This window comes from Mirounga angustirostris, unplaced genomic scaffold (genome assembly GCF_029215605.1).
Source record: "Mirounga angustirostris isolate CCGP_5_RB_7025 unplaced genomic scaffold, mMirAng1.0.hap1 SCAF_4, whole genome shotgun sequence".
NCBI lineage: Eukaryota > Metazoa > Chordata > Mammalia > Carnivora > Phocidae > Mirounga > Mirounga angustirostris.
The window spans coordinates 119,840,825-119,861,340 of record NW_026991712.1 but is presented as its reverse complement, the minus strand read 5'-3'; the positions used below and the strand labels follow the sequence as shown (position 1 = coordinate 119,861,340).

General features: G+C 40.5%; 1 protein-coding gene and 1 non-coding gene across 2 annotated transcripts in view; one reads left to right on the top strand and one right to left on the bottom strand.

The window, feature by feature from the left end:
- Positions 1–2,922: 2,922 nt before the first annotated feature.
- The window catches only part of DNAI3 (dynein axonemal intermediate chain 3), a 60,306-nt gene continuing 42,712 nt past the window's right edge, over positions 2,923–20,516 (top strand). Inside the window, exons 1-7 of the mRNA XM_054513214.2 lie at positions 2,923–2,938; positions 7,062–7,243; positions 7,838–7,942; positions 8,504–8,653; positions 9,990–10,189; positions 14,082–14,198; positions 19,619–19,809. Coding sequence (XP_054369189.1) covers positions 2,923–2,938; positions 7,062–7,243; positions 7,838–7,942; positions 8,504–8,653; positions 9,990–10,189; positions 14,082–14,198; positions 19,619–19,809 — 961 coding nt within the window. The remainder of the gene's footprint in view (positions 2,939–7,061; positions 7,244–7,837; positions 7,943–8,503; positions 8,654–9,989; positions 10,190–14,081; positions 14,199–19,618; positions 19,810–20,516) is intronic.
- Positions 2,996–3,104, bottom strand: LOC123860639 (U6 spliceosomal RNA). The gene has a single exon (XR_006794766.1). It is a non-coding gene; the product is annotated as a U6 spliceosomal RNA (small nuclear RNA).

Genomic DNA, 20,516 nt, shown 5'->3' with positions numbered 1-20,516 from the left:
TGGGCATGGGGCAGCAGACAGCAACTCCCTGGGATGGGAACAGCCCCAAGAGGCTGGGGATCCAGTGTCCTCTGTCCTGCTTCCACGGCGGGCCCTATGGCTGAAACCTCAAAGGGTTGGCAGGTGGCTTCTGTGCGCTTCAGCTGAAAGGCTCCACTGAAATGGTAAGATCTTATCAGTAAAATTGTTGTTGAGATAAACCTTTGGTCACAGAACACCCATTCTATGAAGACACATGTCGCCGTAACCAAAGGCAAGGCTTAGAAAACATATTCTTACGTTTTGCTAAATGATAATGCTTATTATTTGAAACTGTAACACAGAATTTACTAATGACATTCTCTCTGCATGCAGCCTAAGTCAGAACCATGGCTCCCAAATCTCAAAAACAAAAGAGCTCAGCTGGCCAAAAGAAACCAAAATGGGGCAAAACCAAACAAACGTTACCTGGTAGGATTGTTTTTTCATTAATGGGATTTTTATGGATCTAGTATTTGTATCTATATTAGCCACCAAAATGACTGTGGTTTAATGTATCAAATAATGAAATAGTTTTGATGTCATAAAGTCAACCACATATGGAATTTAAAGTATGGAGATTTATTCTTATTTTTGATTCATTTCATTATAATACCTGTTAAATGTCATATAATGAATGCCATAGCAAATGTATCACTAAGAGAGAATTGTGTGAAAAAAGATAATTATTCAAATTCTATTTAATCATGCATAAAATAGTTTAAATCTTCATTGTATATTTGTTTATGTTTCGTGCTTTGAGGCTGGTAAAAGACTGTAATAAACTTATAATGTTTACTTGATTCAAAAATGTAAATGTGACATCATTTTATTATATTCTAGATAGGGAAGAAACAGAACCTATAAATATGGAGAGCATGGGTAAGTGGAAATTTAATTTAGAATTTATGACCCCAGTTTTATAATATCTTAATATGCAATGAGCAAACAAAAATACAAATTGAAATGATTGATCAAGATGTACATGGGCTAAAATTACATTATATCATTTAGAATATAAAGTGAAAAATTTTGAAAAAAGAATAAAAAGAGTGGGAGAGAGAATTTCAAACTGAGAAATAGACTTGAACCAAGCAGTCTCTCACAAATCTAACAGGGTATGGTTATGGAAGAGACTAGAAAGTTAGTCTGCAAGTTATTACTTTCATTAGAATAATATTTTTAAGACTCTGGCTTGTGGTCAATATTTATCTGTACCTCATGGTAAGATTCAAGTATTTCAAGAAAAGAGGCTAATTTTTAAGCAAATAAACTAGAACTTAGACAACCAAGTTAATGTTGCTCCTACTTTTAGAGGCTAAATAATCTTATGCCAACAGGATCTTTTGTTTTGGTTGTTGAAACTTTCCTCTTAGATTGGACTTAAGTGATGCCCTTCATGTTTAGAGACAGAGAGGAAACAGTGAGGGTTGGGGAGGAGGAAGATCTAAAAGCCTTGTAGGCTGTTGTAAGGGCTCTGACTCTGAGTCATGTAGGATGGAGGTTACTCAAGTGGTATTTAAGCAGAGGAGTGATGGGATCTGACTTGTTTTGAAAGTGTCACCCTGGCTACCTAGCTGAGAACTTCAGGGACAGAAGTAGAGACCAGGCAGAAAGCTGTTGCAGGAACCTAGGAAAGAGAAGGTGGTGGCTTGGGCCAGGGTGGTAGAGGGGTAGTGGGGATGGCAGGAGGATGTCAGCTGACAGTAAATGGCACTGGAACAGGGCACTCTGCCCAATAAATACTTTATTGAATTAATGAATATACCACTCAAAAACTTGAAAGTCCTCTTTCACACCTTTCTCCCTTCAACACCTCCCCATCCCCCAATGAAACCATTCCACCTCTAAAATATATCCCATCCACTTCACCTTATGTCCACATCTGCAACCTTAGTCCAGACCTCCACACGTCTCATCTGGGTTGGTTCCTTAGCTCCCAGTTGGTATCACTGCTTCCATTCACTCTCCTTCAATCTATTCTGCATACCACCTGGTCATGTGTCTTTCCTGCTTAAACTCTCTCAGGGCTTTACTTTGCCATTATACCAGTCCTGGTTCTGCCTTCCTTTCTTTCTCTCTCTCTGTCTCTGTCTCTCTCCTCTCTCCCCGCCCCCCCCACCCCAACCTAGAGCCCACTGGCCTTGCTTAACACAGAGCACGTCAAAGTTATTCCTGCCTCAGGGCCTTTGCTCTTGCTACTCCTGATACCTGGATAGAGCTTCCCCCAGATCTTTATGTATCTATCTCTTTTTCAACATTCAGATCTAGACTCCAATCCCACCTCTGCAAGAGGACTTCCTTGACCTCTCCTTCACCTAGTATCATTTTATTGCCTTCATAGCACTTACCCTAATTCTGAAATTAAAGTACAGTCAATTCTTGTTTTTCTTGGAAGTTCTATACAGTTGCTGCAAACACTGAATTAGCAAATATTGAGCTATTTTTCCTAGGGTAAATACAGAGTTAGGTTCCTTTGAGCGTCTGGTCACAACATTTTCATTAGCCAATCAATACATAAACTTGTTTTATGTGTGTTTCTGTTTAAAGACACCTTATTTAATATATATTGTTAATTCATTAACATTGAACTCATGGCCAATGGCACTATAACTCATGTCTAAACGATGCTGTTCTAAGACCCGCATTTTCTCCATAAGGCACATCCCAGCCTTCTTGCATTTAGGAATGCTAGATAGCCCTTCGGCACTATGCTTGGGGGCCATTTTAACTGGCAAAATCACCAACGGAAAAAGTACAGAAATGTGAAAAATGTGGCACTAAATAGTGGGAAGGACACTTGTTTACAGTTTGAGGGCTGATACAAGATGGAGAGCATCACCTTGTTTGACCTCAGCTGGGAACGTGCCCATTGGGCACCTCAAACTTTTTGCCACCGTAAGCATGGCCACTGATGATGGTAAAAGCACCGTGACTACTGATGTTGGGGTTATACATTTTTGTATTGTTTTATTTTTTAAATATGGACTGCTTCACAAATCTGTGTGTCACCCTTGCACAGGGGGGGCATGCTAATCTTCTCTGTATCGTCCCAATCTTCGTACATGTGCTGCCAAAGCGAGCACAGGGTTACAAATAAGTTTTAGCAAGTGAATCTGCAAATACAAAATCCATGAATAATGAAGATTGTATTTATTTCTTTATGCATTTATAATCTATTTCCACACACACCTGGCTGGCCGTTGTGCACACTCACTCTCACTGACACACGCACATGCACACGTGTACTCCCGGGAAACAGAAACTCCCTTGTACACCACTGTACTCCAATGCCTAGAAGAGATCTTGACACATAATAAGCACTCAGCAAATATTTGTTGATTGATTTGTTGAATAAATGAATGAAAAAATGGCTTTCCCTATTCTTCTCGTCTAAAGAGACCACCACCACTCCCACTCTCCTTAGTTCTAAGTTCTACCTTTCACCCTGTTTTCTCCAAGTAGCACTTGTGATGATTTGTACTTCTGTATTTCTGAGTGTATTTGTCTGTTTAATGTCTGTCTCCCCCCTCTAGATAATCTAACCCTGGTACCAACACCATGATTTTACATAGTAATTGCTCAATAAGTATGTCTTGACTAAATGTGTTGACTGGCAAGAAAATCCATGAACCTGAGAATGGGGCCTGATGGAGATATTTCTGCAGAAAGTAAATGGGATGAAAAATAGATGTCTATTTATTTAAGGAGAAAAAAACCCAAAGCCTCAGTATGTTGTAGTGAGATTTGAAAGTAGGTGTTGATTTACCTAATACTAGAACATCTCTCCTCTACCCCCCAGACCTTCCAGGGCAACATTAGGACCCCTCTGACTTCCTTGCTGTGGGGTCCTGACATTGTCAACTGTTACTCAGGGCTTGTGGCTCATGCCCCAGGGAACTGGGATTCCCTTTCCTTCCAAGAACCAAGGGAACGACAAACTAACTAAAAAACTGTTGCCTAAGGGTCTAAAGGGCAATGTCTAGAGATTTCTAGAAAATAGATGTAATTTTTACATTTAGCTAACATACATGGAGCAACACCTTTGTGCCAGGCACACTCCTCTCATCTGTTTATCTCTGTGAAGTAGGCAGTATTATGGCCATGACATAGATGGAGGTGCTGTGACTCCCAAAATTAAATAATTTACCCAAATTCTAAGTCATGTTTTAATACAGGTTAGAGTATCCGTGATGTATTAATTGCCTATTGCTGCAAATTACCACATACTTCGTGGCTTAAAACACTTAAAAATTAAATGGTTTATTATCTTGCAATTTTGGAAACCAGGAGTCTGACATTACTTTCATTGGGTCAAAGTCAAGGTATTAACAGGGCTGGTTCCTTCTGGAGGCTTTGAGGGGAGGATCCACTTCTTTACCTTTTTCAGCTAAAGGCTCTCTACATTCATAGACTCTTGGCACTTTCCTCTATTTTCAAGGCCAGCAGTGTAGTATTTTCTAATCTTTCTCTCTTTGACCTCTGCCGCTTTGTCACATCTCCTTCCTTGACTTCGGCCCTCCTGCCTTCCTCTTACAAGGACCATTGTGGTTACCTTGGGCCCTGCTCAGGGGCCCAATGATCTCCCCATCTCAAGTTCCCTAACTTTGTCACATCTGCAAGTCTCTTTTGTCATATAAGGTAACTTATTCACAGGTTTCAGGGATTAGGACATGGACACCTTCAGGGGGACTCTATTCTGTTCACCACAAGTGATTAGTAGCACAGGCTCGGGAATTAGACCTGGCTCAATTCATAATTCTGCCACTTAATGACAGTGTGGTCCCATGACTTCACCTCTCTGAGCCTCTGCTTCCTCATCTGAAAAACAAGGTAGCGAGACTACCTCACGAGATTATTGCAGGTTAAGTTAGATAGTACACGCACACTTCCTTACATGGAGCCATCACAAAGACGGTTCATGCTAACTGTTGTTACTATTTTTAAAAGATATTATAAAGACATAGACCAATGAGTGAGAATGAAGAATCCCAAAGTAGGCTCACATATATATGGTCAATGGATTTTCAAAAAAGTGCAAAGGCAGTTCAGTGGAGAAAGGACAGTCTTTTCAACAAATGATGCTGGAACAATTTTATATCTATATGCAAAAAAAAAAAAGAATTTCAATCTATACTTCACATCATATACAAAAATTAACTCAAAATTATCATAAACCTGAATATAAAACCAACTATTATAAAACTTCTGGAAGAAAACATAGGAAAAAATCTTTTTGACCTTGGATTAGGCAAAGATTTCCTAGATACAATACCCAAAGTCATAAATCTTAAGAAATCTTTGCTTAATTGATCTTTTCTTTTATGGAATACCAGTCAGAAATGTAAAGGAATGAACCATGTGTTACATGCAACAACATGAATGAATCTCAAAATAATTATGCTGAGTGAAAGAAGACAAACAGAAAGAATACAAACTGTGTAATTACATTTATAAATAGTCCATAAAAGGTGAACTAAGCTATAGTAATAGAAAGCAGATCAGTGGTTGCCTAGGGGTGCAGGAGGGGTGCAGGGAGGAAGGGACAGGAGGAAACTTTGGGGGATTATGGATGTGTTCTTTACCTCAATTGTGGTGATGGCTTCATGTGTATATGCATATATTTATCAAATTGTATGCTTTAAATATATACAGTTTATTGTTTGCCAATTATATCTCAATAAAACTGCTTTAAAAAAGGAAATAGCAACCAAAATGTAAAAAAAAAAAAAGTACAGATGAAATACATAGGAGTTATTTAAATTAGCTCTGTTTCAAAATGCAGGGCAATCAGGGCACCTGGGTGGCTCAGTCGGTTAAACTTCTGCCTTCGGCTCAGGTCATGATCCCAGGGTCCTGGGATCAAATCCCACATAGGGCTTCCCTTGCTCAGCAGGGAGCCTGCTTCTCCCTCTCCCTCTGCCTGCAGCTTCCCCTGCTAGTGCTTGCGCTCTCTCGCTTGCTCTCTCTCTGTCAAATAAATAAATAAATAAAATCTTCTAAAAAATTATTTTAAAAAATGCAGGGCAACTGATGTATATTGAGGGCTCTGGTCTGTAGGGCACGGGACTCTTCCTTGTACACACAGTAAGATTGTGAGGAGTGAGTTATGTAGAGCTTGAGTCTGTCTGTGGCTCCTGCTCTATCAGCTACCAGGTCAGTAACTGCCATTGACTGCATCCCGTGGAGTGTAATCTGTCACCTCCCGACCACGTGTGAGGAAGGAGCAGGACCCTCTCCTGTGCTCTGCTGTGTCCACACATTAGAAGGAAAGTATAGCATGGTAGTAAGAGTGCAGGGACCTTAGTTTGGATCCCAGCTCCCCCATTTCCAACTCCCAAGGAGAGAAAAATGGCAGTTTGTCCCTAATTTAGGAACAACTTGTATTCCAAATGTTTATTATGCCAACTGACTGCAATTTGGAATATATTTCCACATATACTCAGCGTTATGCATATGGTCATTAACCCTGCCCCCAAATTACCTGAATAATTGTGTCATAGAGCCACTAGGGTGGGGGGGTAAATATTTCTGTAGGAAAATAAGCCCCAAATTCCACTCTGAGAGGCCACATGCACTTCTCCACTTGCTAGCACATCTGTTGAGCAGTAAGAGAAAAGATGTCAGGACGTCTAGGCGTATAGGGTCTGGAGAAGAAGAGAGTGGACTCCGGGACGTTGGGAGGGAGAGTTGGGGGAGGAAGTTTTGGGGGTAGATGCAGAGCTGAGACTGGGACTGTGGAAACTGGTGGTGATAAAAAGGATAAGAAAATGAGAAGACAGCTTGAGATAGAGGAAATAGAGCACCCTCTTAATAGAGGCTCTCTCGAGAGGTGGTATTACAGATAATTGTTATTTTCTTCCTTTTTTCTTTTTTTGACATATTCTGTAATGGATATACTTACTTTAAAAATAAGAACAATGATTTTTAAAGCCTTTTAAAATTTTAACCAAGACAATTATTTAAAGCAAACAGTTGCCTGTTTCCTCTTAATATTTTAAGTGGTTTTATTTAATGTCCAAATTCTACTTTGCGTTCCCCAGGTCATCCAGAAATCTATCCTTTAGTATTAACTACCCAGACCCAGGAAATATTTAACTGCCGAATAGATGAAGATATCACAGATGAACAACCTTATAAACTTATCAAAAAAGAAGATATTTTTGCAGACTTTCAGAACAGAGCTGCAGTATCTGATTTCCATCCAGTCAAAAAAGTTATCCAGGTAAGTATAACATCCCTCTTTATTTTTTAGTCCTGCCTCAAGAGGTTTCTGGTACATAATAACAAAAGGCAGAGAGATTGTTGAGTTCAAATCTGTGGCATTCCCCCCGCCCCCCACCCCCGGTCCCAGTTACGTTAGACAAATGCTAGCTTGCCCACACCTCCTTTGGAATCCTGCTTGATAATCCTCTGTGTAAAGTCACCTATCAGTGACTGACTCTTACTTCATAGCCAGAAAAGCTTATCCTTGCCCACTTTCAATTAGAATAGGAATCTACTCTTATTTTCCCATAATGCTTTAATTTTTTAATTCATAATTTTGGTCTGATTTGTCTCCAAACATGCTACTGAGCACCAATGTCAAATAAAAGGAATGCTTCTTTTTTTCCTGTTAGAAATAAAATTGTGTAGTAAATTTCCCTAGACCTACTGAGTTTTAAGAGCTTTGTTAATAGAATAATTTTACAACCTGGGATTATGAGCCATAGATTAGCACTATGGTGGTTATCTTTTATGATTGATTAGAAAAATATCAATTTTGTATCTGAATAAACTGAAAGAAAACTGACCTTCTCTTTTGATTATATTCCTATAGGAATATCCTGGAGATGAGCTTCTGGTTGTTTATGACAAAGACTTCAAATATGGACTTAACTTTTATCTTATTGGAACTGAAGAGGGCAAAGAAAACTATTTAAATGTAAGCAGATGCCAAGTCCTTGCATTTTGTTGATTGTTGGAGGGAAGGAATACCTCTGGGGGAGACCTATACATGGTTTTGATTATTCTTGTTCAGTTCTCTTTCCCTGGGACCTAGACCAGGTTCTGGCACTTAGAGTAGGTAAGAGATGAGCTAAATCAAACACCTCAGAGTAACAGATACTCTACTTATTTGCCTTTTATTGTCCCAATGAGAGTAGAAACAATAAATCGGGAGTAGTATTGCTCTTGGCCACTCTTTGTCCCATACTCCTGGTTCTCCTTTTGCCATCTCCATGACTTTGGGCAAGTTACTGAACCACTTGTCTGCAAAATGGTGGCACCAATAGTATCTATTTCTGGGGCTGTTGTAAAAATTAAATGGGCTTTTTTTTTTTCCTTTTGCTTAGTTTCCTTCTCCTAGTTGAAAAACATGAACCAAGAATAAAGAAAATAGGAAGTGCTTAATTTATACAAACATAAAGTTTATTGCAAAATATTCACATGCAGCTATAACTTACTTTTGGTCATATATTTTAGAGTGCTATTTATTTTACTCTAGTCCCCAGAAGTACCAGAAGAACAGGAAGAATATAAAGAGCATATTCCAGAAGATGTATACATTTATAAGCCACCTATCTCTAAACCATGGGTTTCTTTGGGCAGTGAAAAAGAAATTGAGGAAGAATTGGTTAAGGAATCTACAAAGCAGGTCAGAGGCGTGGATATGATCTTCAGTGTGCTTACCTCTCTATAATGCTGAACAACACTGATTCCTGAGGGATCTGTAAAGTTTGCTATGTTTGCCAATGGGGATGTGGTATTTCCTTTGATAGAAGAATGGTCATTGTTTGGGGTATTTGGGTATTAAGGGTAGAACTGTATTCCCCAAAAGAGATATGTTGAAGTCCTAATACCCAGTATCTCAGAAGGTGACCCTATTAGGAAATGGGTGTCACTAATCCAATATGACTGGTGTCCTTATAAAAAGATGGCCATGCAAAGACACACAGACATAGGGAGAACACCATGTGAAGAAGGAAGCAGAAATAGGAGTGATGGATCTACAAGCCAGGTAACAGCAAGTATTGCTGGCTGTCACCAGAAGCTAGGAGAGAGGCAAGGAACGGATTCTCCCTGAGAGCCCTTAAAAGGAACAAACCCTTCAGCACCTTGATCTCAGACTTCACTCCCGTTGTTTTAAGCCACCCAGGCTGTGGCCCTTGGTTACAGCAGCCAGAGGAACCTGACACAGTGGCATTCCAAGAGCAGCCCCTGAGAAGAAGATTTGTATGTGAGTGATTTATTATGAAAGTGCACCATAGAAGAATAGGAAAAGCAGCAGGACAGGGACATAGCAGAAGTCCTACAAGGATGCAATCTCAGGCAAAGGGCCAGTAGAGAAAAGGCTTTAGCTTGAACCCCTAGAGGAACTCTGGAGTGTAAATGACACCTGCGTTGTCCCAAAGAGAAGCAAAGGAGATGGGCTTACACATATCTCCCACCAGTCCAACACTGGTGAGTGCCAGTCACTTCCTATTCTTTTTACCTTTGTACCAAAGTGCTCCCAGGTAGCTAGAGCAGTGCTCTGCAGAAGAGCAGCAGGGGGTGGCCCTGAAAATGGAAAGCACACAGAGCTGGAGGTATAGTATAGCAAAGTATAGAAAGAGATTTGAGGGCCAGCTGGGTGGCTTAGTTGGTTAAGCACCTGCCTTTGGCTCAGGTCATGATCTCAGGGTCCTGGGATAGAGCCCCGCGTCTGGCTCCCTGCTCAGCAGGGAGGCTGTGTCTCCCTCTGCCTCTGCTTATGCTCTCTCTCATTCTCTCTCTCTCAAATAAATAAATTTTGGAAGGAAGGAAGGAAGGAAGGAAAGAGAAAGAAAGAAAGAAAGAAAGAAAGAAAGAAAGAAAGAAAGAAAGAAAGGGAAAGAGAGAAAGAGAGAAAGAAAGATTTGAGAGGATCTGAGCAGAGCACCAGTATTGTCTACCAAACATCCACTTTTCCATGGACTTGATTCTGTTACTTTTACTGCTCACATGTGTTGCAGATTACATATATGATTTCTCGAAAACGAAGTGAGTTTGGAGCGCCAATTAAGTTCAGTGACCAAAATGCTTCCAGTGTAAAAGATGCCTATATTGAATGTACAGCCTACCCAGATGGACATTTTGCCCTTAAGCAACTTGAGAAAGATGTTGGCATGCAAGTAGTCCCCAAAGTCAAGGACACAAGCACCCAAACAAGATGGTAAGTATGCGATGGGGTTGTATATTTTCAAAGGCAATTACAGTAAAATCTAGCAACATCCATGCTTATTTTGAAAGATCTTTATAATAAATAGAAATGGATTGACAATGACAACATAGATCTTCACAGAGCAATTCAGGCAGATCTAATTATACTCAACAATACCTTTTAAAATCTCAATAGGAAAATAAATAAACATAAATAAATAAAATCTCAATAGGAGAAGGAGAGACAAGCCTGTAAGAGCGGAAACACTATGAAGTAGGACAACATTGATGCACACTCCTGCTTTCAGAGCAGGGGCCCTGTGGTCTCTCGCCTCTGCCTCCTAACCACTCTATTCCACCACCCAAGTGATCATTCTCCCATATCAAAGCAGATTGTGTTAGGTCACTGCCTAAATCTCCTCTTTGGCTCCGCATGGCATCCAGAGCCCTTAGGATGGCATGAGATCCTCCTTCTTCCATGACAAGGCATTGTCTGCCACTCCAGCCTTGACACCCTGTTCTGGAACAAGCTCTTGTGCTCCAGCCCCATGGGCTGTTTCCAGCTTCCAGAATGTCTGCTTTTCCACATCTTCCTGCCTCTGCCCATGCTGTTCCTCTTACATTAGCCTACAGTTGAGCCACATCATCTAACACAAACCTACTTTATAATAAAGGGTTGAATATCTCATGTAATTTATTAAATACTGAAAGTGAAAAACAGGATGGTTGTGTGGGTACAGAATGATTGTCGGTGAATGGATTGTTCACCCTCACGATCGTGTGGCTGCCTGGGAGCTCTGGCCCCTTGCCACTGCCCAGCATCATGAGAGAAGATCGTACAGCAGATCACTAGCCCAGGACGATTCCAAATCCAAAATTCAAAGTACAGTTTCTACTGAATGCATATTGCTTTCACTCCATGCTGAAGTAAAAAAATCACAAGTGGAAGCATCATCAGTTGGGGGCCATCTATAAAAGCAATAACCCCCATTGCTATCTACCCCTTACTCTATTTGTCTTCATGTTATTATCATCACTTGATATGTGTTGGTCATTGTCATTCTTCTCTCACCTCTGCGCCCACCCTGCCTTAAAATTTAAGCTCTATGACACAGGAACTTTGTCTATTTTGTTTATTTCCACATCCTCAACTCCTAGGATATTTCCTGACATACATTTATGAAATGGAGGAAGGAAGGGGGAAGAGATAGTTGGAGTTAAAGAAGAATGCGCAGAACAGATGACTGATTTGATTTCACAGTGTCAAGAGAGGGCTATGAAATATGCAGTGACCAGGAGAATCAGGAATCAGCAGTGTGGAGTGAAATATAAAACATGTTTTTCAAATCTATGTAAACCAACAAGTCAGAAACCATAAAAATGCAGTGATAAAGTCAGGGCACATACACATCAATCAATACCAGGGGTCGGAATAAGAAATAGGTCAGAAACAAGGGAGGCAGATGAATAGGCCAGAATTAAGGAAGGTAAAAAAGAAAGACAGGATCAGTAGTCAGGTCTGGACAGAGAATCAGGACACCAGAGATCCACAAATACCAAGAAGTGAGGCTGAGACAGGAGGGAGAGAGGTGAGACATTAGTACCAAAGACACTTAAACTATGAGACAAATTTCTAAGCCAAGCCAGCCAGAGACTTTTCCTATGTTCCTGCCAGGGTGCGGAACAGTAACGAGAATGAGTCAGCCAGGATAGACTTGGCAGGTAGACTCAGAAGAGGACAGGGAATTCCAACAACAGGAACCCAAACCAGAAGACTCTAGATTTAGTAGCTTCTCAATGAATGCTGACTCATACCAAGTGACAGTTGTATCTATATAGATGGAGTGAAAGATGAGAAGTAAGTGAGGGTCTTGACCCATGAGATGAAAACAAAATATATGAATCAAAAGGTTCAAATCTAGGATGCTGGGAGAATGCTGGTACTCCTTACCAAGATCAGGAAATCAGGAAAGGTAGCTAGTCTGGGGTGGAGAGACTGAGAGATAACAATTGTGGTGGAAGTTAAAAAAAAAAAAAAAAGAATCAAAGGTGAGGTTCAAAGAGGACGACAGTGAAAGCAAATGTTCACTGTGTTCTTCCCACACACTAGGCATTCTTCTAAGCACTTGGCATGCAGCAACTCAATTCTCACAACTGCCCTCTGAGGTAGGCACTATCCCCATTTTACAAATAAAGAAACTGAGGCAAAGCCAGGTTAAAAATGAAAGCTCAATGTTCGGAACATAATTTAAATCTGAAGCAATAACAAATAGATCTGCTGAGAAATAACAAAACAAATCACATTGAAAAAGTAGGAGTGATTTAGTCATGTTGCTTCATGGATGAAACCCCTTAGGTGCCATATAATTTCTTACTTAATCCTACCTAGAGGATACTAATGTGTGCTAAAAATTAAGAGGTGAAGCTAAGATTTGAACCCAAGTCTCTCTGGTTCCAATACCAACATTCTTTCTTTCCAGCACTCTGCTTTATGCTACGGATACTGGGCTACTTAGGAGAAAAAAGCATGAATTCTTTATTAAACATAAAACTCTCTTTACGCTTTGTTTCATTACTCTTCACTTAATATATCTGCCTCTCACAGAGATGTTTTACTAACATTTATCCAACACAGATTAAATACAACCTAATATTTTTTTGAGCACTTACAGTGGGCTAGGCACTGTTTTAAAAGCTTTGCATGTATTAACGCATTCAATTTACAATGACTCTAGGAGCCAGCTACTTTGAGAATTTCATTTAAAGATGAATAAACAGACACAGAGAGGTTAAATAATTAGCTTGGGGTCACAAGGCTTGTTAGTGATAAAACCAGGCTTCAAAACCAGGCAGTGTGTCACCAGAGTACACACCCTTAATGACTGTGACACACGACCTTTCTATAGCCCCCTACCCTAAGATCAAGGAGCTCACCCGGTCCAGCGGGGGAGAGTGCCAATGCCCAGATGCAACAGGAGATGTTCAAGGGTGCAGGTGAGCACTGAGGGCAGACTGGATGGAATAAGCTTTCTCCCAGAGATCACGTTGCCATCACTGCTGAAATGTAAATTGTTTTTAGTTTTGTATATAGAGAGCAGAGTTTCTCAGTCTCAACCCTACTGACATTTTGGGCTGGATAATCCTCTTTTATGGAAGGCCGTCTTGTACGTTGTAGGGTATTAAACAGCATCCCTGGATTCTACTCACTATATGCCGGTAGCACATTCCAGTTGTGATAACCAAAAATGTTCCTGGATGTGGCCAAAAGTTCCCAGGGTGTGGGGGTGGGGTAGGACTGCACTGGTTAAGAAACATTGATTTAATGAAATGAAGAGCAAGAGAATGATGAACAAATGTGGCAAAGTGTTAATAGCGGATGAATCTGGGTGAAGAGTGTATGAGAGTTCCTTAGATCCTTCTTACAACTTTTCTGTAAGTTAAAAATATCTAAATAAAAATTTTAAAAAATAAGAACTTCTTGATTATGTTGGAAACAAATGCATAAATACTCAAAGTATTTCAAAAAGGCAGTTAATATCAATTATCTAGGATAAAGAAAAAAATTCAATATATAGAATTTAAATTAAAAAATAGTATCTTATTGGGGCGCCTGGGTGGCTCAGTGGTTAAGCATCTGCCTTCGGCTCAGGTCATGATCCCAGGGTCCTGGGATCTAGTCCCGCATCGGGCTCCCTGCTCAGCGGGAGGCCTGCTTCTCCCTCTCCCACTCCCCCTGCTTGTGTTCCTGCTCTCTCTCTCTCTCTCTCTCTGTCAAATAAATAAATAAAATAAAATAAAAATAGTATCTTATTACCATTACAGAAAGAAACCTTTGACCTGTCACAAGCTATATTTACTTTCCTTTGTTCTAATTTTTGGTATTCGATTTTCTTTTAATATATTAGGACATATCCCAAAAATGCCATTACACAATATTATCCAAGAGAATTATCAGAGGAGGAAAAAGAGACATTTGGACAATCAAAGCCTTTGAGTGACTTTCTTAACAACACATGTATAAGGTAAGAACTGTCTATTAAATTTTTAAAATAAAACAAAATGTGTATGTGTACCTATAGCGATAGGTCTTAAAAAGCAACTCGGTCCATGGTGTCTAGTTAGAGAGTATGAAGAGTTATCAGATATGCATGACCATGTGACAACATTCTCAGTCTTTCCTTTCTATTGCCAGGCAACATCCTAGACCTCCCAAACTAGGGCCACACCAGTGTTCACCTGCGAGACGTATACAGTTGAGTGTGTGAGGATGTTTTCCTAATGGCAAATTAACATCTATTTACCCTGGTTCTTTTATTTAAGTCTTTCTTCTCCACTCCCTACTCCCCTTCTTAGCTTCATTAACTTGTATAAGATTGCAAAGATGAGGATGCAGGGGATGTGGAAGATGATCATGATGATGATGATCTTTGTAAATGATAACCTGAATTCGATTCACATGTACCTTTGTACATCTTATCCCTTGCCACTAATTCCTGTGTTGCTGCCACTCTTACTGAATCTGAGAGAGAGGTGTCCTCAGAAACATCCCCCACCCACCCCACCCCCACACACAGACACTGTTAATAGGACCCTGGGGTTTCTAAACCAGAGAAGAGCTTGACAAGGTCTCATCAAGTCAACATCAGAGTTCAGAGAAGTGGAGCCAGTGATGGACAGGTCTGCCAGGTGTACCCTGTAGGTTGGTTTCCATGTCTTTCCAAAATTAAAAATTTTTTGGTCAAATTCATACATAGCCCATATTAAGTTTTTGCATTTTTAAGAAAACACCATTAATTCTTTGAGACTTTTAAATATCCTGAAAATTCCAACAACTCTCGAAAGTTGTTACTTATGTCTGGGGGGAATCTGGTTCAAAAATTCACCAGAGATGCAAAGAGAGTGCATTAAACTAGATAAAATACTTTATGTATGTATAGTTTTATTTACTCCAGGTCAAGGCTTCTTGTGAAGTTTAGTAAAACGTAGAACAAAGATAGATGTTCCATCAATGCCTAATGACTAACAGCTGTTCAACAGCTGTCCCTTGCTGACTTGTCATACTTTAGCTAGCTTGCCTGCTATTTCCCTGTGCCAGCCACCAGAATGACTATGGAATCAAAGCTTGGAGAGCGGAGGGGACACAGTGGCTGTTAACAAAAAGACAGAAACCCAGAGGCGGGAACACAGTCTCTCCTCACAGGATTTCCGTACTAGTCGGTCTCTGGAGAAGATATTAAACATGAAGAAAAACTGTATATCTCATGGCAAGGGTAGGGGACACACTACAAGGCAGAATTCCATGAAACCTCCAGAAATTGCCAGAGGTTCAATGTTTTATAAAGGGGGTTGCAGTTTTGTGGACTCTGCTGGTTGATTAGGGGAAATGAAAATCAGGTGAGTTTACTTCGGACTTTGAAGCAAGCCTCATTTTTTTTTTTGTTATTGTATCTTTTTAAAAACTTTTTTATTGTTATGTTAATCCCCATACATCATTAGTTTTAGATGTAGTGTTCCATGATTCATTGTTTGTGCATAACACCCAGTGCTCCATGCAGAACATGCCCTCTTTAATACCCATCATCAAGGCCTCATTTTCTTGTCTGTTTGGTGACAAATGCATTTCTGTTTAGGCTACAAAACTAAACAACAAAAACAGAAAAACAGAGTGCATAACTATTTGCCACTCATTTACCGGAAGCATGCTATAGTTTTTCCAGTGGGGCAATGAGAAAGAAACAAGAAAACCTAAGGTTTCTGTTTCCCCATATCAAAATTTAGTCCTTAAAATTTTTCCTGATAAGAATATTAAAAATGAGAAGTCTGTGTACAATCCATTTCAAAGCCATAAATGGCCTATAGCCAATTCTTAATTATCCACATGGTGTATTATCTTTAGACCTGGGTGTTTATTCTTCCCTTTCAGTTACCATGCTTACTGAGAGAGGAATAGTAAGCAGTTTTATAATTCCCTCTCTGAGATGTGGGAAGAAGAAGCCAGAACTATAAGAAAAAGAGGAAAATTGGCACAGGAATTATAATAGCACCGGTGAAGAATAAATAAACCCACAAATATATCACTGCCATGTTTCCCACTCTAAAACTGTTTAAGGTTTATTCAATTTTTTTAAAAGTTAATATATATAAGGCTGGTTTTGATCTGGGAATAGTGCCCTTTTAGAAATGAGTTCTTTCTTAAAGAATTTTATCCATAAAGAACCTAAGGGAAGCAGTATTTGCAAAAGAAGGAAATGATAAGAAAGGAAAGAGAACTTCAAGGGATTCTCAAAGCAACTAAAAAACATTTGTTTTTGAGTTAAAAACAAAAAAACTTAAAAAAAATACTTACAGGAGCGCCTGGATGGCTCAGTTGGTTAAGCGTCTGACTCTTGATTTCAGCTCAGGTCCTGGGATCGAGCCCCAAGTCAGGCTCCATGCTCAGCTTGGAGTCCGCTTGAGATTCTCTCCCTCTCCCTCCTCCCCAGCTCTCACTCCCTCTCTCTCTCTCTAAAATAATAAATAAATAAAATCTTAAAAAAAAAAGTACTTACAGGCTCTAACTCAGACGACGGTTTTGCCTCCACTTCATCACCCTCAGAAACTGGAGTGCAGGAAAATAAAGAAACAGGAAACCAGAGAAAAGGTGCTGTCTTCACTTCTCCCTTGTGAATTAGTTCCCAGTTCAGACTGAGAGGGAAGAATCAGGAAATCAGATCAAAGGCCCTGGCTTTAGCTTGTCTCTTGGGAATTTCTTTCTCATTTAGGCTGAAACAGGAAGAAAAAAAAAAAACCCACAAGATTTTGAAAAAGCTAACAAATGCTTCTACTTGAAGCTCCAGGCTGCGAAGCTAACCCTCGTGGGTGTTTAAACGTGCATGTGAATCACCTGGGTATCTTGTCAACATGTGGACTCTGATTCCGTAAATTCAGGGTGGAGTCTGTGACTCCTTTTTTGGCAAACTCTAGGTCATGATGGTGCTGGGGGCCCATAGACCACACTTTAAGTAGCAAGGTCCTAGTTTGGAAGGTAAAATACAAGAAGAATTTAACCAAGAGTACCCAATTAAGCAGTGGACGGTAGTGTTAATTCTTAACAATAGAGGTATTAAAGGTCACCCTGTTTAATTACATTCTTAGGAGTATCTATTATAATATTTAGAGTTTATATTTAATTGTCTAAGGAGGGTTTTTTTTCTTATTTGAGGAAATTCATACTCAAGAACCACTCTTTCAGCTTACCATACCTATTAAAAAACCAAGCTATTTGGACCCTCAATCATTAGGGTAAAACGTTGGGTGACATCCTAATTGTGGGAAAGCTCCAGAGGCCTTGTGAGTGAGCTGAGCTTTCAAACCAAGCATATACAGGGGCAATAAACATGACAGAAACTTACAGCAATTTTTGTTTTGTTTTGTTTTTTGTTTATGGTACCGCTTCTTTCAAGAATATACCTCATTTTCATATCATAAGCAAGTGACTGAGTAATGGTGAAATACATTAGTCAAACTCACAGAAAACAGAAAATCTAAAAAACAATATTTATACGCAAACATAGACACAACTACTTGAAGGCTCAGGAGAGTGACCAAAAGTTAGCAGAAACTAGAGGGGAGAAGGATGAGATTTGCAAGTTTGCAGTGCTTTTTCTATAATTATTGCCTAATCCATAGGAGGCTCAGGTGACAGGTCTGTGGGTGGTAGAATAACCAAATAGTCAGGGGAAAGTCATGGAAGGAAGGGAGCCCTAGATAAGCCAAGACCCCAGATCTACCTAAAAAATCTAATCAGATCCTAGGCTATAGACTAAAGTGCTCATTTTTAGGGGAAGCTCTAGGGGAGTCCAGAACAACCAGCATCTAGAAGCTGAAAAAGTGAGCAGAGATTTCAGCTGTTGTTCTATACAAAGAAGATAGAATTTGGAGTTTGAGTCCAGAACAAATTTCACTTTTCAGAGGGAAAAAAAGAGAATCCAGGTCTCTACAACATATCATTTATAACAACCACTTTCATTAAATATGTAAAGTCTCTAACCGTGTGAAGAAGCAGGAAAATGGGACTCTAAAGTTCTTCCTGATACCACCTCTGGTACCAAACGAGGGTTTCTTTCCCCCCAACACCAAATAGTATCCTCTCCCACATCAATTCTCTCTCTGGAGTTCTCTATCTGGAGTTAGTGCAGACTCCACAAGTTAAGGGGCTTAGTCCCACAAGCCTGCCCCAACTTCAGACGCCAGTCTCAAGTCCCAGGAGGGCTATGCTTCTGACTGACCAGCTATAAATCAGTTTGATAATTCTCCAGAATGACTCACTTAACTCAGGAAAGTGCTCTCCTTACTCTTACCGGTTCATTGTAAAGGATACAACTCAGGAGCAGCCAAATGGAAGAGATGCACAGGACAAGTGATTGGGGGCGGAAGGTTGGGAGACAGGCGCTAGGTTCCCAGCACTTTCGAGTATTCACTGAATTTGGAGCTCTTATAGTAACTTTTAAAACAGGAGCCAGTCAAGTCAGGGCCCTAGGCTACTAAGAGATGAGCCTAGCACTCAGGTTGTTCTTGAAAGGGCAGTATTCGCCTTGTTAGTGGGATAATTCTTAATTTGAGGGATTGTATCATGCACTGCAGATTTAGTAATAGAATTAAACACAGTAGCACCTCCCAGGCACTGTGATAACTAAAACCACCTCCACACATCTCCACACACACACACACACACACACACCACACTTCTAACCTGCAAATCTCCCCTTGAGAATCTTTTATTTTAAATTTTATATATACAATATATACATATATATTCTAATCCTGATTAATACATAACCCGAAATATATATGTATATATAATCCTAATGATATATTTGTACAGTAATTAGTATATATGAATATTCAGGACTGAATATGGCTAAGAAAATTGCCTTTTCTGTCTGTCTGGGGTTTTCAGGAAGCGAATGAGACCGAGTTTAAAGTAGAGGTTTGCTGAGCATCCCGCTGTGTAAAATTTTTTTTTAAAGGAATCAGGATTGGGCAAGGAGAGCTTCAGCAAGGTCTAGGCCAACCCCTGCAGGGAGCTCCAGGGGGAAGACGGCCTGTGGGAGGAGTCCGGCAGGAGGTAGAGCAGGGCAGGCCCCGTGTCCTTGCAGCTGCAAGCTCAGTTATGGGCCTGGGCGAGCACATCCGCAGCCTGGAAGCCCGGGTAGATCATGAAGGTGCTCCAGGCCATCAGCTAACAGCCTCCTGGCACCAGAAGTTCCGAGTAGCACACAGCTATGAGGTTTTTTCTCTTAAGGCATTTATTTCACATGGGGGTAATCGTCAGTTACCAAATGTAATTGAGAACATTTTTTTCTTTCCATGTAAATGAAGGAGGATCTGCTGAAAGACCTGTCATTGAATAGTAAAATCCAGTGTCTTGGGTTTTTTTTGTTTGCTTTTCTAAACAAAATAGTGTTGAAATAGCCCTGCAGCAAAATGAAATCATGAACACATTTATTGATGACTGGAAGTGCCTGGCAGAAGAAGAAAGCTCCTTTGGAGACAAAACCGATACGCACCTGAAAGAGTACCAGTCCTTTACCGACCTCCATAACCTGACAGAGAAGATGATCACCTCCGTCTCGTGGCATCCGACCATCTACGGTGAGATGAACAGGACAGTGGTTCTCTTTTGTGATGGCACAGAAATAGTCTGTGGCTTTTCTAGTAAAATGACAAACTAGCTCAGTTTCTCAGTTGCGGTAAGACCACTTCCAGCTGCAAAGTGCACCCGCCGAGCACTTTCGGCACCCCTGCCATCCTGTGTTCTCCCAGAACCTCACTGTGGTCTCTACAAGGACAGAACCAGAGCTCAAGCCAGAGAAGTGACCGCTCAGGTCACCTAGCCGGTGCAGTGCTGAATCTGGATTTGCCTCAGCCTGTTGGGCCTCCCAAGGCTAGCTCCTTTTCCCGCCCTCCACCCCTCCCTCCACATGCTCTTCCTATCTGATTAACGGACAAGAGAGGAAACACACCTCCCTTAAATCACTCAGCAGCCAAGGGAGGGGGTACCCAGTGCAGGTGGAACCACATGCAGATGGAACCACGAAGAGAAAAAGGTCTTTTCCCTCTTTTTTCCTCCTCCTCTCCCCCGCAGTGGCCCTTCTCAATCTCTCTCTCTCTCTCTCTCTCACACACACACACACACACACACACACACAATTCATACTAAATCTTTGAAGTCCATTGTTTATTTTATATTAACAGTACATCTCAGTTTGGACTGACCACCTTTCAAGTGCTAAATAAGCAACATGTGGCTACTGGCTACCGTATTACCCAGTAGAACTCTAGGTCTCTTACTGAATGTA